We start from the raw sequence: 13,990 nt of genomic DNA, 5'->3' as shown, positions 1-13,990 counted from the left end.
TCCTCTGGAGAAAGCCACCCAGCTGAGGGACAGGACGGGACACAGCCCAGGAATCACCACTCAACGTGGGTTCACTGGGCCCATCTCCAGCTCCTCTGGGGCCCCGTCTGCAGACCTGCCTCAGCCAGGGTGGAGGGCAGGTCCCTCAGGGTGGAAGGGCTGGTACGGTCACATGGAACCAAAGAGGCCAGCCTACTTACCTCCAGCAGAGCTCCCCAGAGGGCCAGAGCTGCAGGTGCCAAGCGAGGGGTCAGAGAGGCGGATGCCCAGGGTGCTGGGGGAGGTTGGTGTGGAGGCGGGGGAGCAGGGGAGTGATGGGATGCCCCGCTCTGCCAGGATGGTGGAGCCTGCAGAAAGGGAGGGAGAGGGGGAAGGTGGGACCTAGACACTCAGAGGCCCACCTTGGAAAGCTTGAGTTTCCATCCTCCATTAGGTTCCCAGGAGAGAAACGGGTGGTGCAGCCTGACCACACAGCCCAGCCACTAGGCTCAGAGACTGACTGAGCCTTTGCCTTAAAGAGCTAACTGTCCAGGGAGTCTCTTGGGGCTCTCTCCTCAGTCCCTTCCTCCAGCCAGCCTTGATTCCCCCCACCCCACCACCACCTATCTCTATCCAGTACTGACCAGTCATACACACCTTGCATAGAAATAAGCAATCACAGAGCCTGGGAAATTATTTGTTCTTTGCCCAGGAATGTAACTTTGTAATGTTTCCCTATTTAAACCCTGAGCTTCCGGAGAGCAGAAAGCCTGACTCACCTGTGACTTTCCCACAGGCCCTAACATAATGCCCTACACACAAGTAAGTGCTCAATGAGATATTTTTTTATTAGTAGTTATTCAGTCTAATTTATTCAACCTAATTCACTTAATAGTCACTGTTTCTAAGAATACTTATTAGCTGTCCACAGGATTTCTCTTAGTAGTGTTAACATGTTTTAAGTGAACTATCATCTCCTTCTTTCAGAAATTTATACCTCCTATTTGCTTTTCTTGCTTTATTGCACTGGTTAGCATTTTCAGAATGATACTGTACGGCATCTTAATCACATTCTCGACTTTAATGATAATGTTTCTAATGTTTCACCATGAAGCATGAAATTGGCTATAGTTTTAGGGTGAAGGAAATATCTTTTCATTCTTAGTTCACTTAGGCCTTCAACAAACCAAAGCACTCTTCTATGAAGTAAATAATCATCCTTCCATACATTGTTACTGATTTGTTTTTCCTTTAGAGTCAGGATCCTCTATCACCACTTTGGTAGTCAAGATGTCCAATTCTCCAAACAGCTCAGGAGCACACTGTTCAGCATATATTAAATTCTGAATGATTAATCTTCAATGCCCACCTTGGCCTACTTCCCTCTGGGGACATTTAAGTCCTGGGGTTTTTGTTTGTTTTTTAAGCTTCTCCTTTGCTCTAGTCTAGTAAGCCTCTTTGAGCAACAGAAGCTTTACTGAAAAGCTACTTAACTATTATTAGATGGTGCTGATGCAAGAGACTATCTTGCCCTTATGTAATATCCTTTATCTGAGGAGCAGTATCTCCTGATGACTGTAGCCAAATATCTTTGTACCTCAGCTTGATTTTTTTTTTTTTTCTGCACCCTAGTCTGGTTTCTTTTTATTCCACCTTGAATTTTTAAGCCAATTTTCTTCCTTTCTGATGTCTTTTTATCTAGCCTGATTTCTTTTCACTCTTCCCTGACTTATCTTCCCTCAATCCTAATTTCTTAGCACCCTAGTCCCATTTCTTTTCATTCTTTTTCCAATTTATTTTCCGCTCCATCTTCATTTGGTCTTTTTCCAGAGGAGGAAGTCTCCACTGATTTTACCTGATTTCACAAAACTCTCATACACTCACAATTACCAACAGCACCGCATACACAAATACCCATGCATTTACTCACATGTGCCTAGACACGGTATGCCAGTCTTACAGTGTTACTCATGCTTACTCACATACACACTTTATCATGTCTATGAAGTCTCCTGGGGTGAGGTCTAGGTTGGGGGCTGTGAGGCCCAGGGGTCTCCAAACTTGTCTGACCAAATTTGCTAAGGAAGAAAACTTTAGATGCCCAGGACCTAATTTGAAATCTACAGAATCAAAATTTCTGGAGGTGGGATTTAAGAATCTGACACAACTGAGGGACTGACTGAGCCCAGCATCCTGCAGAACACTCTGCGAAATATGGCTTATACAAATCCACGTCACCCAGTCCATTCAAACTCTCCATTCAAAGCCAGGAAGGCCCAGACATCTGCAACCCCATTTCCTCCAAGGCCCAGGGATTCTCCAAAAGCCCCCAATCCAGGCACTGCTCTTCAGAAATACCTGGCCGCTGACACACCACCCTCTTTATCTTATTTAGACACAAAACCGTCCTTAGAGGTAGAGGTCTCCGTTCCCATTTTTTGATAAATGGAAACTGAACCTCAAAAAGTTCATTGCTAGTGGAAACAATTTTTTTTCCCCATTTTTAAAAGGCCACAACCACTAGGCAATGTGTATGAGAGTTGTTTATGTACGTGGGCATGTGGGTGAAACCGGTTCTGAGCGTGAAACTCAGTGTTCCCTGCTTTTCTCCCCCTCCCCAGGGTTTATCTGGTGAAATCTGAGAACCATGGACTAATCAAAAGAGTGACTCTGACTAGAACCCATAAGGGGCAGGGTGGGCGCTGTTCCCCCCTACCCAGACAGACTCTGCCTCCAGGGAAGACGAGATGCTAGGCCTGGAGGCGCCAGCTTCAGGATGCGCCTCGAGGGAGGAGGGCACGTGGCCAGGGGCACTCACCAAGGATGCGGATCTGTGTGATGGACCCGTGCAGGCCGAAGAGCATCCAGAGCGGCTGTGAGGCGTCCACGCACAGCTGCATGCCCGCCGCGACGCCGTTGTGGCTGAGGTGCAGCTCGCCGTCGGCGTTGACCACAAGGCCGAGGATGTCGCCGCTGTGCAGGGGCCCGGGCACGCGGCACACGGCCCAGAACTCCTTGCGGTCCACCAGGGCCTCGGGGCTGAAGGGCAGGTCGGCCGGCCTCAGCGTGCCAGGGTCGCACGTGGTGACACCTAAGGACAGCGCGCCGGGCCGCGCGCCGCTCGAGCGCGTGACCTTGACGAAGATAGTCTCAGCCACACGCACAGGCCGACTGGTGAAGACGAGCGCGCGCTCGTCGCGCCCGTGCTCCAGGCGCGCCACCGTCTGCTCGTCCAGGATGCGGACGTGCGCGCCGGCGCGCAGCGCGTGGAAGCGCAGGTCGCCGTCGAGCTGCGGGGGCAGCGCGCGGCTGTGCTGCGAGTTGAGCGAGTTCTGCGGGATGGGGCAGCCGGCAGCTGGCGTGCCCTCGTCGCCGTCAGAGCCCGGCACGTTGAGGTCACACAAGCTCACGGAGAGGCGCGCTTCGTCCGCCTCGCGCCGCAGGGACGGCCGCCGGAGGGCGGTGAAGGAGCGCGGGCGCAGGCAGTCTGGGAGCACCAGCTCGCTGTCTGCGGGGGTAGGGGGACAGGGCGACCGTCAGGCGGGCCACAGCCCCGGGTCCCATCGCCTGCGAGTCTCCTCCCACTAGTCGTTAAAGCCGGCACTAGTAAGACGCATCTAGTTTCTAACGGCAAAGAAAATGCTCGGACATTTTACAGGGGCTTCCCTGGTAGCTCAGTGGTCAAGAATCCGCCTACCAATGCACAAGACACAGATTGGATCCCTGGGTCGGATCCCTGGAATGGAAAGGTACCCATGGGGAAGGAAATGGCAACCCACTCCAGTATTCTTGCCTGGAGAATCCCCATGGAAGAGGAACCTGGCGGGCTACAGTCCATGTGAGTTCTCAAAAGAGTCTGACACGACTTAGCCACTGAACAAGAACATCACACATTCTGCAGGACCTCAGACTACTTATCTGCTTAAGCAAAGGATCATCAGGCAGGAAAGACACCAAAACTAAAAACACGATTACTTCTAAATGGTACACTTATAAAAGTCGGATTAAAAAAAATGAACTCCTGGGACCTGGCTCTTTATCCTAGCAGCCAGGATAGCACCTGGCACTCAGAAGAAAGCAGTAAACACTTGCTGAATGCATGTTGATACTCTATGCCTCTGGGAGCCCAGAGGGAACCCTCCCCTCTAGAATACCTCTCTGCACAAATTGTCTCATCTTATAGCAAAAATTAGCTTTTGATATTGTTTCTACCAAAGGACACTGAGGTGGAGACGCTAAGTGAATTTTTCCAAGCCCTCCTTTCAAAACCAACAACTGGAAAGCAAACCCTTTCTCTTTTTATTCATACACGTAATACAGACTGTATTTTGTTTAAAAAAAAAAAGACAGTTCAGCAAAGAGAAATGGGAATCTCCTGTCAGGCTGCCATCCAGAGGAAAATACTCTTAATATTTAGATGTGTGAGTTTCCAGCCTTTTTTGAATATATTTTAGTTCTCTTTTTAACACAAAAATTGAATCATACTATATAAACATCAGTAGTTTTAAACTTTAACTTTTACAGGTAACAAATCTCTTTGAAAATGTAACTTGTACCTATCTTCTCAGGAAAATGCACATTCTCCCTAAATTCTGTGGATAATTTCAGAGCATCCATGGCCATGGACTCCAGGTGAAGAACTCTGTTATACAGATTTCCTTTTCAAAACTAATTTTTCTATTTATCGTGTCCTGTATACCCTTTTACACTAATAACCATGTTTCTGAGACCGTAATTTCTTAATGGCTGGTTATGTCTGCTTTATGGAGTCCTATAATTTGTAATAAAAGTCATCAGGTGCAATGAATTACTGCTGCATTTCCTCCTTAAAGCATCCCACAGAGGTGTTCCCTTTGTACGGATAAAGCTCGGAGATGTTCTGTGACAACCAAGCTGCAGCTCCAGGGTTAAAGCGTGATCCACCCAACTCCTTATCCCACACCCTCCACTCTCAAGCCATATAGGTTTACTGGATCCTTTTCGTGGGAGGCCCCAAATTTGGCTGGGGCCACTGCTGGCCTTACCATGGACCAATCCCTTCTCAGGAGGCTTTTCTCTGAGCCTCCCCAAGGGAGAATCTGTGCTTTCTCTCCAGGAACTGAGTAAGGATGGCAGGGGTGCTCAGCATGAGAGCAAAGTTTGGAGGAACAGACTGGTAGGGATAGCGAAGCCAGAATTCAGCTCCAGCTGAATCTAGATTTGCTCTCTAATGCCTCCCTATCTTTGCTCTCCCCCAGCTCCTCTGCCCCATCCAGGAACAGTGTTGTTTGGGCCCCAGCAAGGAGAGGGTGCTGAGCCCTCCCCACAAGTCTCCTGCTTCTCTGGAGAAGCCTCTCGAGGCCTGGCTGGTCGGGATTTCCCAGCATCGTGTTTAGTAAGGAGGAGGGAGCCAACCGGAAAATGTGATTATTCCAGGGAATTGACTCTGTGACAGCAATGGTGCAGAGAGGCTGGGGGGCTGCGGAGAGGCAGAGGCGAGGAGGGCAAGACATGGGAGACAATAGCAGGGGGCAGAGGAGGGCTGTGGGCTGACCTGGACCCCAGGCAACAGCCCTGCTCCCCTGACCCTTCAAGGATTCCAGGGACTGGCCCTTGGGGCCTCCAAGAGGGTTGGGGACAGAGAAGAGAAGGGATGGAGAAGCAGGATAAGGAGGAAAGAAGTGGCTCAGAGATGCCTAGCCAGGGTTTACATGAACAAGGCTGTCATGGGGGCCACACATACACACCCCATGCTGCTCTTTCCACCCCACGCAACCCCCACACTCAGGACAATCAGGCCAGAGCCCATGGAGCTGGGCAGACCCTCAAAACAGACTCCTGAATGGGGCTGGATGTACGCTCTCCTGCTCTCTGCCCCCACAGGAGTCCTCTTCTGCCTGAATATGCCCAATCCCTCCCAGACAACTCAGGCCATTGCTGAGCTACTCTGTCTTTAAGAAAATGTTTCCTTCTCTTAAACTGAAATCTACCTCCCTAGTTGCTTTTTTGTTTGTTTGTTGAACTCTTAGGAAAAATTAGTTCATTGATCCTGTACCACACAAAATTTATTCAAATTACCTTCATTTGAGTGGTAAGATCACAACAAGAAAACAGGTTATCCTACAACAAACCTTACAAAATCCATCATAAAAGCTTTTTTTTTTTTCATTATATTACCTATTGTCTTTTTTAGACTAGTATACTATGCAAAGCTACACCGATTAGTAGTTTGCCTATTCCCAAGTTTAGGAGAAATGCTTCCTTTTGACACTATCACGTACCCCATAGGAAAATAAATTCCCTTAACCTAACAATTGCCACCCAACTCACTCTGCAAGGCATCTTCCTTCAAATCCCTCCTCTCATGTACACAAGATGTCATGCTAAAGCTTTAAATCCTGCAATTGTATTTACAGATCTACACTTAAAAATGAACACAAGAGCTACTACCACCACCACAACAAACACAAAATAACACTCTTAAAAAATTACAAACCAGCTAGATAATATTCTGGTAGTGTTTACAAATTAATTGCTATTTTTGTATGAAAGTACTAGATATTAAAAATGAGTAGACTGTGTATCAACCTAAATAAAATGATCGCTACCCACAAACGTGTACATATAAACACACCCGACACTGTCTGTCAGCTCATGTGCTGCTCTATATACAGTCTACTTTCCAGGGTGCGTTTGGTTATAACCTTCCTGTATTTATACCTACTACCTCTGGGGCTGCCTCTCAGCCCCACACTGAAGACAGCTCTCCTCAGGGAACACTCAGACTCCACACACACCTTCCCACCTCGTAAACAATGAACAGCTCCAGACTCAGTACACTCTCAGATACACTCTCACCAGCTTGACGCAGTGTGGCCATCACACCTCTCCTAATAAGTACTCTCGCAACCTGAGAGTGTTTTAGGAGTTTTGGTAACCAAAATCCATAAACTGGTCAGCAAGATAGGAACACAGTCCAGTGCAAGACTCTGAAGTCATCAGTTTGGGTTCCCATCTGAGCTCTGTCATTTCCTGGCTGTATGACCTTGGATAAACAGCTTAAGCCCTCTGGGCCTCTCTTCTATAGTGGTGAAATCAGCATTTCCTTATTAGTATGAAATCTGAAATCCCGTTTGGAAGGGATGCTGTGAAGAAGATGGAGTGGGATGAAGCACTAGAGTGCCTGGCACAAGACGATCCCTAGGGTACTGTGAGCCTTTGCTACTGTCTCCATGCTGCCTGGCTCAGAAGGATATGCATGGGCCCTGGAGTGATACAGGCCTGGGTTTAAATGTCTGACCCAGCACTTGGCTGGTGGCCTGTGGGTGAGCCACTTTCCTCCAGTCCCAGATCACTCACCTAGAGATCAGGGGTAATAATACCTGCTTTGCGATATTGTTGAAGGGACCAGAGGTAGAGTGCGAAGCCCCCGGCACCTAGATACTTGATAACTTCTGTTATTAGCATTTGCTCAGGTTGAGTTTGTCAAAGTCAGGTCCACGTGCACCCAGGCGACTAACTCTTTGAACCTAGGACTTCGCATCAGTCATAAGCACCCGGGACAGAATCGCTGAATGACCTCACTGACTAAAGACCAGGAAGGAGAAGCTTCAAGTGGAGATTAGAGACAAAGGAAGAGAAAGAAGGAGAAACAGCGGGAAAAGAAAGAGGAGAAGGGGCAAGAAAGTGACTCCTTTGACCTTGCTTGAAATATCACAGGAGTTGGGAGAGGAGGGACAAGAGGTACTGGGAACCAGCTAAAAACAGAACCCCTGGGGCCACTGCCCAGCCCAAGTATGTCTCCTCTCCCATCCCCTCCACTCCTAGGGTCAGGAGCAGCTGCAAGCTGCCAGCAAGCTCCAAAATAACCATCCCATCAGTGTGCCCGTCTGCGCGAGGCCCTGAAATAGATGAAACCTGAGCTAGAGGAGTGGGTCAGGGCACCCTCTACAGAGGGGACAACAAAGGTCCTGGCAGAATGAGTCCACATCAAGTTGGGGGTCAGGGAAGGGGCCAGGCTCCCAAAGCTAGGGGAGAACACCATGGCCCCACCTCAGCCCAGGACTGCACCCTGGGGCACCGACGGCCGGCCTGCAACCTCCATCAGTGGATGACCCCATGTTTGAAGCAACGAGCTATTTAATCCGGGCCTGGGACATGCGGCTGCCTACTTGAGAGTTGTTTATGGTGCAGAGGTGGCACAGGGCCACAGGAGAAGCTGCAAAGCTGGCTCCCCTCTCGTGGCCCGTTTTGCAAGAAAGAACTTGTCCATCTTCAGCTCCTGCCTCGTCTGGCACCTGGTGCTGGCTTGGCAGATCCCCTGGGCCAGGGCAGAAAGAGCCAGGCCCTGCAAAGGGCAAGGAGGCCTGGGCTTCCCCTCTTAGGGAAGGCACCCGGCATACCCACCCATTGAGCCCTGTGTGCCCAGCCCTGGACAGGGTTTAAGGAGAGACAGCCAGGACCCAGGCCCTGCGGAGCCAGGAGCCCTTGGGAGACTTGAAGCTTGGAGTCATGAAAATTCTCAGTATATCAGGTTAGATAAGACCTTAGAGGAGAATAAGGAAATCTGTTTATCTCTGCCAAGCTCTCACCCAGCCTTGGCTAGAATGCCCCTGGGGACGAGAAGCTCACCACTTCTCAAGGCCATCTATTCCCTGTCTTTGGACACCTGTGACTTAGAAAAAAACTCCTTTCATAGATGCAAGTGTCCCATACCCACTCCCTAGGGCCCACTCTGAGCCTTTTCTTCTTTAGAATAAATCTCCCTGTTAGGATAATGCTGTCCAACTGAGGCTAGAACTTCTTTTTCAGGGTGAGTCAAAGATGGCATCTCAGAAGAAACAGGATTTGACCCAGGCCCTGAAGGACAAGAGCATTTGGACTGACAGAAGCAAGAGGCACTCGGGTGGGAAAACTGCATTAGCAGATGCCTGGGGAGAAAAGTGTGAGCAAAACCAGCAAGGAGAAAGGAAGGGAAAGGAGGGGGAGATGCCAGGCGGAGGGCATTCGGGCAGCTCTAGCCCAGAGATCTACACGCTGCCAGTCAGTGTGGGGTGAGTGGGGCCTGGGCGCTGCAGCAGAGGCTCCTTGGAAGCGGGCCAGCCATCGGTCCAAGTCTTGTTTGTTTAGACTCTCTCATCCACAGCACTGGATAATCTTTAACCACGGGTCAGCCTGCGGCCACCCAGCCGGCTGGCAGACCTCTGCTGGCCCGTTTGGAAGGCGCACCAACCCATTAACTGTGTCCATAAACATCCTCCTGCTGGTTCGCAGCTGGCACGGGGCAGGGGAAGGAGCCGGGAGGGTGGGTGCATGGCTGGGATGGGCAAAGGGTTCCTCCACCCTTCTGGGAAGTGCCCTGAGACCCACACCTCCACCCTCTCCATATAAACCCACACCACCTCCACCCTCTCCATATAAACCCAACCACAAGAAAGTTGGGAAAAACAAACACACTTCTGAGGCTCATGGAACAAAGGGCAGAATGTTCCAGAAGCCCTCAGAGTCATAGATTTTTAGATTTACAGAATCTTCAAGCCACGGGATCTTAGATGGATAGATCCCCAGAATCATCTGGTCTGGTGGGTCTCAAACTTTTATTTTTCCCCCAAGCAATAGAATCGTTCGTCCAAAGGAACAGAAAACTCTGGTTGATGTCTAGGAGGTGACCACAGAGCTCGGCCACTCAGCCACCGCAGAGATGCCTCTGTGGAACCCCAGTGCTCCAAGGGACCCAGCTGGAGAACCACAGGCCTTAACCCAAGAAATAATTTAGATTGCGTGGTTTGACTTTTATCCAGACACAGGCACTTGCCCCCCTCTCAATGAGAGGACAGGTTGGGGATTGTCTACTTTGGTGGTGTTTTTAAATTAGATATTCCTTTTTAACCTAAAAACAACAGCCCTTCCCATTTGTATAAACACTTTTATGTATCCGGAAGCCTCACAGACTATCTGTAAGGTAAATGGTGCATGTACAATTATGTCCAAATAACAGAAGAGGTGGGCAAGGCACAGAGATGCTGAGAGACATGCCCGAAGTCAGTGAGCGGCCAAGTGGAGTCTTAATTCAGTCGGGCCTCCTGTTTCTCAAATGAGGGCTTCGTCCCCAGTTCATCGCCAAGACCCTAGCTCCTCCCTTCCTGGGGTCACCAGGCCTCTCCAAGTTCCCCAGAACTGTATCTTGGGCCAAAGAGGTACTAGATGGGGACACACAAAACTGCCATTTCTAGACATTAGAAACAGCCTGCTATTGGCAATTACATGTGCTTGCACTTTATGGAGGTTCATTCTGGTAGAAAACTAGAGCACACTGTGAATGACGGGATCAAACAAGGCCCTCAAAAGACTTCAGGGAACTACAAGGCAGGCAGACCCACTGTCACCACTAAACAGGACGCTGGGTACCCACCACCCATCTTGGTCTCTGCCAGGGCCTTTGGTGGCCTATCTGTGTCCAACACATGTGGCTGATCCCTGATGCCTTGAGCTCTTGTAAGCTCTATTCTGGAAGACATAGGGGGCCCAAATCCCCACCCCTGGGGGGCATCTAGACATAATAGGGAGACCAGAGAGATTCCTGTTTACAGAGCCTGGGGAGTAATGTAGCCCACGCTTCTGAGCTCAAGCGCCAGCTCTACTAAGCGGTGTGACCATGGACAAGTTGTCAGACTTCTTTGAGCCTCAGTTTCCTTACCTGCAAAATAGGCACAATAATAACTTTCTTTAAAATGTAATCAAAGACGATCTCTACTGTATTCTTAAAGAGCGGGACAAACACATGATACAGAACCCCTGTTGTGGAGTAGACCTCCACTCGCTTCAGGAAGAGGGAGAGTCAGGAAGAACAGAGTAGTCAGGGGAGACTTCCTAGTGGAGGGGAGGGTTTGGTACGGGGCCTTGATATAATTGGCAGAATTCGAGGTGAGTCAAAAAGAAGCACCGGAAGAGTGTGAAGCAGAAGGAATAGCAAGATTTTTTTTTTTAACTAAGATGAAACGAAAACCATCAAAGGGAAAGACACCAAGATCAGCATCCTCATCTCTTCATCCCGAGGGCTTGGCTTGGGCCCCTTGAGCTAATATTTGCCTCTCAGCCCCTGGCAGCCACAGCTGAAGGTAAATATTAGTTTAGCCTGGGAAGTGGAAACCCCAGGTGGCAGTGTGGTCCTCAGCTGGCCAGGATGCCTCACGCTCTGTACCACAAGCTGGGCACAGCCAGGATAAGGACCCGACCCCTGGCCTTATCTATAGAGAGGTCCAGGCCTCTCACTGCTGGGCAGCCAGGCTGGCCCACCACCCCAGAAACTGGCACAGCAGCAGCCTGGCCCCCAGAAAGCGACCCTGAGAGTCTCCAAACATCCTTCTCCTCAGTAGGCAGATGGGGTCTTTTTCCAAGACCTGAAATGACATCATGAGTCCTTGGGAGTCCCCCCATACCCTAACCCTAACCCTAACCCATACCCATGGCCTCTTAACAGCCTCCTAGGCTCAGCCACACACATCATGAGTGAGCAATAAGTCTTCTTACACTGACCTTGGGCCCAGATCAGCTGGAAAGTCTGAATTGTGGGCCCAACCTGGCTTCTGACTAGGGACAATTGGGGTAGGCTCCTTCCCATCTCTGGGCCACATTTCCTCTTACTGAAAAACCTGACAGTAAGAACTGCTGGAAACTCAACTCTCTTGCTGAGTGTCCCCTGTGATACACACACATATCTGCACCTGTGCACACCCACTCTCCTCAAGTCCACAAGCCATCCACAGCCTCCCCACCTAACCCCCTTCCCTGAAGGATCTTTTCCCCAACTGAGTGCCAGTTCCCCATCTCTGTGCCCATGCACACCCCTCCTGTCTGGCCTACACTGTTCCTCCTCAAGAGGTCCATTCTTCCCACCTCCTCAAGTTCCTGACTTAAAACTCACCTCCTACAGGAAGTCCTTCTGGATTGCTCCCCAGCTGCACCTCCATAGTTTTATTCTTCAGCCACACTTTTATGCAGTATTGGATTTAGGTCACTTCAGAGCAGTCATATGGTATGTCCCCCAGTGTAAAAACTCTTTCAGGTGAGGGGCTGGGTTTCCAGTTCTAGTGTCCCCTCTGACCACTGCACAGCACCTAGGCTGCAGGAGCATCCTGTAAGTGGAATCCGGGCTCACCAGCTTTTGGCCAGGACCCACAGCTACTCTTCCTGAGTCAACACATCTGAGAGGCGCAGGGAGACCTTGAAAACTGGTTTAGGAACTTATCTCTCCAAGTATTAATCACCCCATAAAACTTGTGTTTATTTAGTTGCTGGCAGGTCCTTCTTCCAGGAGGTAGGAAGCTGTTATTCTTGGAGATACCAGCCAGGGCTTGGGCCAGGGCACCCGGAGGGAAGAGGGTGATCTGCTGTGAACTCCAGCATAACAGGGAGCCTGGAAGACCTGAAGCAGCTCTGCTGGGGCCATGGCCTGGGCAGCGGGGAGCCCAGGTGATGTTTAGGGCTGCGGGGGGTAGGGATGGGGCCCCCACTTGGCAGTGTCAACCAGGGAAAGACACCAGCCCTTGCCTCCACCCTTTTGGGGAAGATGGCCAATCTGCCCATGGCCTGCCTTGCAGGCCTACTCTGTGCCCTGGACCCCAGGATGTCTCTAGCCTGAGGAGCAGACACTGGCCAGGCGGGGTTCGAAGGGCTTTGCCTCAGGTTCCAGACAGGTGGGGGCAGGCAGATAGGGCTGGCAGGTAATCTCTAAAGATGAGACACTGATCTAGGGGACAAAGATGAGAACAGGAAAGATAGGCCCGTCTTCAGAGCCACCAAGACAGGGAGTGACTTCTTCAGAGGAGAAACTCAGCGGAGGAGGGAGACAAGGGGAAGCAGAGGAGCCAGGGGGATCTAGGTGGAAGGAGGAGGCCCAGAAAGACACGGGTGCAGTGATGTGGCAGAGAGGAGGGAGGGGGAGATGGGCGGATGGGAGCAGAGGGAAGAGGGCGGGGAGGGAAGTAGACCCTGAGACCACACGGGCAGTGGGCATGTCCCGGGGGCAGGGGTGTGGGATGCAGGCACAGAGCAGCAGGCCCACCTCCGAAGATAACCTGGATGGGTCTCTCTCACTCTCTCTCTCTGTTTTTTTAACAAAAAAAATCAATTTAGGAAGAACAAAATGAGGACATATTTTAATCTGCTAATTCATTTTAGGGGCCATAATCAGTGTTTAAAAATGCCCAGGGATTATGGTGATTTACAGCTGTGACGGGAATCAGCTAGGGCTTTGGCCTTACAGGGTGTACAGAAAGGAGCCTGACGGGAAATTCAAATGCAACTGAAATTACTGCGTGAAAACCTATTTATAGTCAAAGAGGCCAGGTCAGTGCCTGGGCTCTGCCCTGGGTGTGGCCCTTCAGGATCGCTCTTCAGGCCTCTCCCTCAGCCCTGCAGATTAGGAAGCCTCATCTCACCTGGTGTGTCCGTTTTGTCCTCACCCTTGCAGAGCTGTAGGCCCAGCCTAGGCCTCCTCCACCAAGAAGCCCTCCTGAACTCTACCTGTCCTCACTAATTTCATCCTCCACTGACTTCCTGCTGAAACCCCCCAGTGGGTAATGTGAAATGTACCGCTTTGGGCACCAGAATACCCAGTTCAAGTCTCCGCTCTGCCACATCCCTACACACACAAGCCAGGCCTTCCATAGCCCTCAATTTTCTCCCTGCCAAATGGGGATAATAATCACTCCCTCCAGGGCCAGGGGCTGAAAGGGTGAATAAGGTAACTGGAAGGAACCATCTGGGCAGACGGACGAGATCCTGCGACCACAGCATCCAGCGATTTACTGTCCTCGCTTGGGCTCTGCCTGGATCGTGTCTGGAGTTGTGTTTGCTTTGTCTCCCAGTGAGCCTGGGGCTGTCTGTGAGCAGGGCTGGGTCTCCCTCAGCCACCCCTCAACCCTTTCCTTCATCTAACAAGTCACCATCTATCCCCCACTTTCCCCTCCTCACTCTGCAAATATCCTCAGCATGCTCCACACACCAGGCCCAAGATTCCACTCCGGAGAGG

At 50.6% G+C, this 13,990-nt stretch overlaps 1 protein-coding gene across 6 annotated transcripts in view; it reads right to left on the bottom strand.

Moving 5' to 3' along the window:
* NEURL1 (neuralized E3 ubiquitin protein ligase 1) overlaps positions 1–13,990 on the bottom strand; it is a 72,568-nt gene that overhangs the window by 680 nt on the left and 57,898 nt on the right. For all 6 annotated transcript variants that reach the window (XM_086377600.1, XM_086377603.1, XM_086377599.1 and 3 more), the window contains exons 4-5: positions 2,798–3,487; positions 201–347 (exon numbers count right to left, since the gene is read on the bottom strand). In XM_086377600.1, coding sequence (XP_086233726.1) covers positions 201–347; positions 2,798–3,487 — 837 coding nt within the window. The remainder of the gene's footprint in view (positions 1–200; positions 348–2,797; positions 3,488–13,990) is intronic.

The sequence above is a fragment of the Bos grunniens genome, chromosome 26, assembly GCF_055505025.1.
Source record: "Bos grunniens cultivar Pamir isolate PY7600 chromosome 26, Bosgru_T2T1.0, whole genome shotgun sequence".
NCBI classification, from domain to species: domain Eukaryota; kingdom Metazoa; phylum Chordata; class Mammalia; order Artiodactyla; family Bovidae; genus Bos; species Bos grunniens.
Note: the sequence above shows the minus strand (reverse complement) of the source record. Positions and strands in the feature narration are given on the sequence as shown.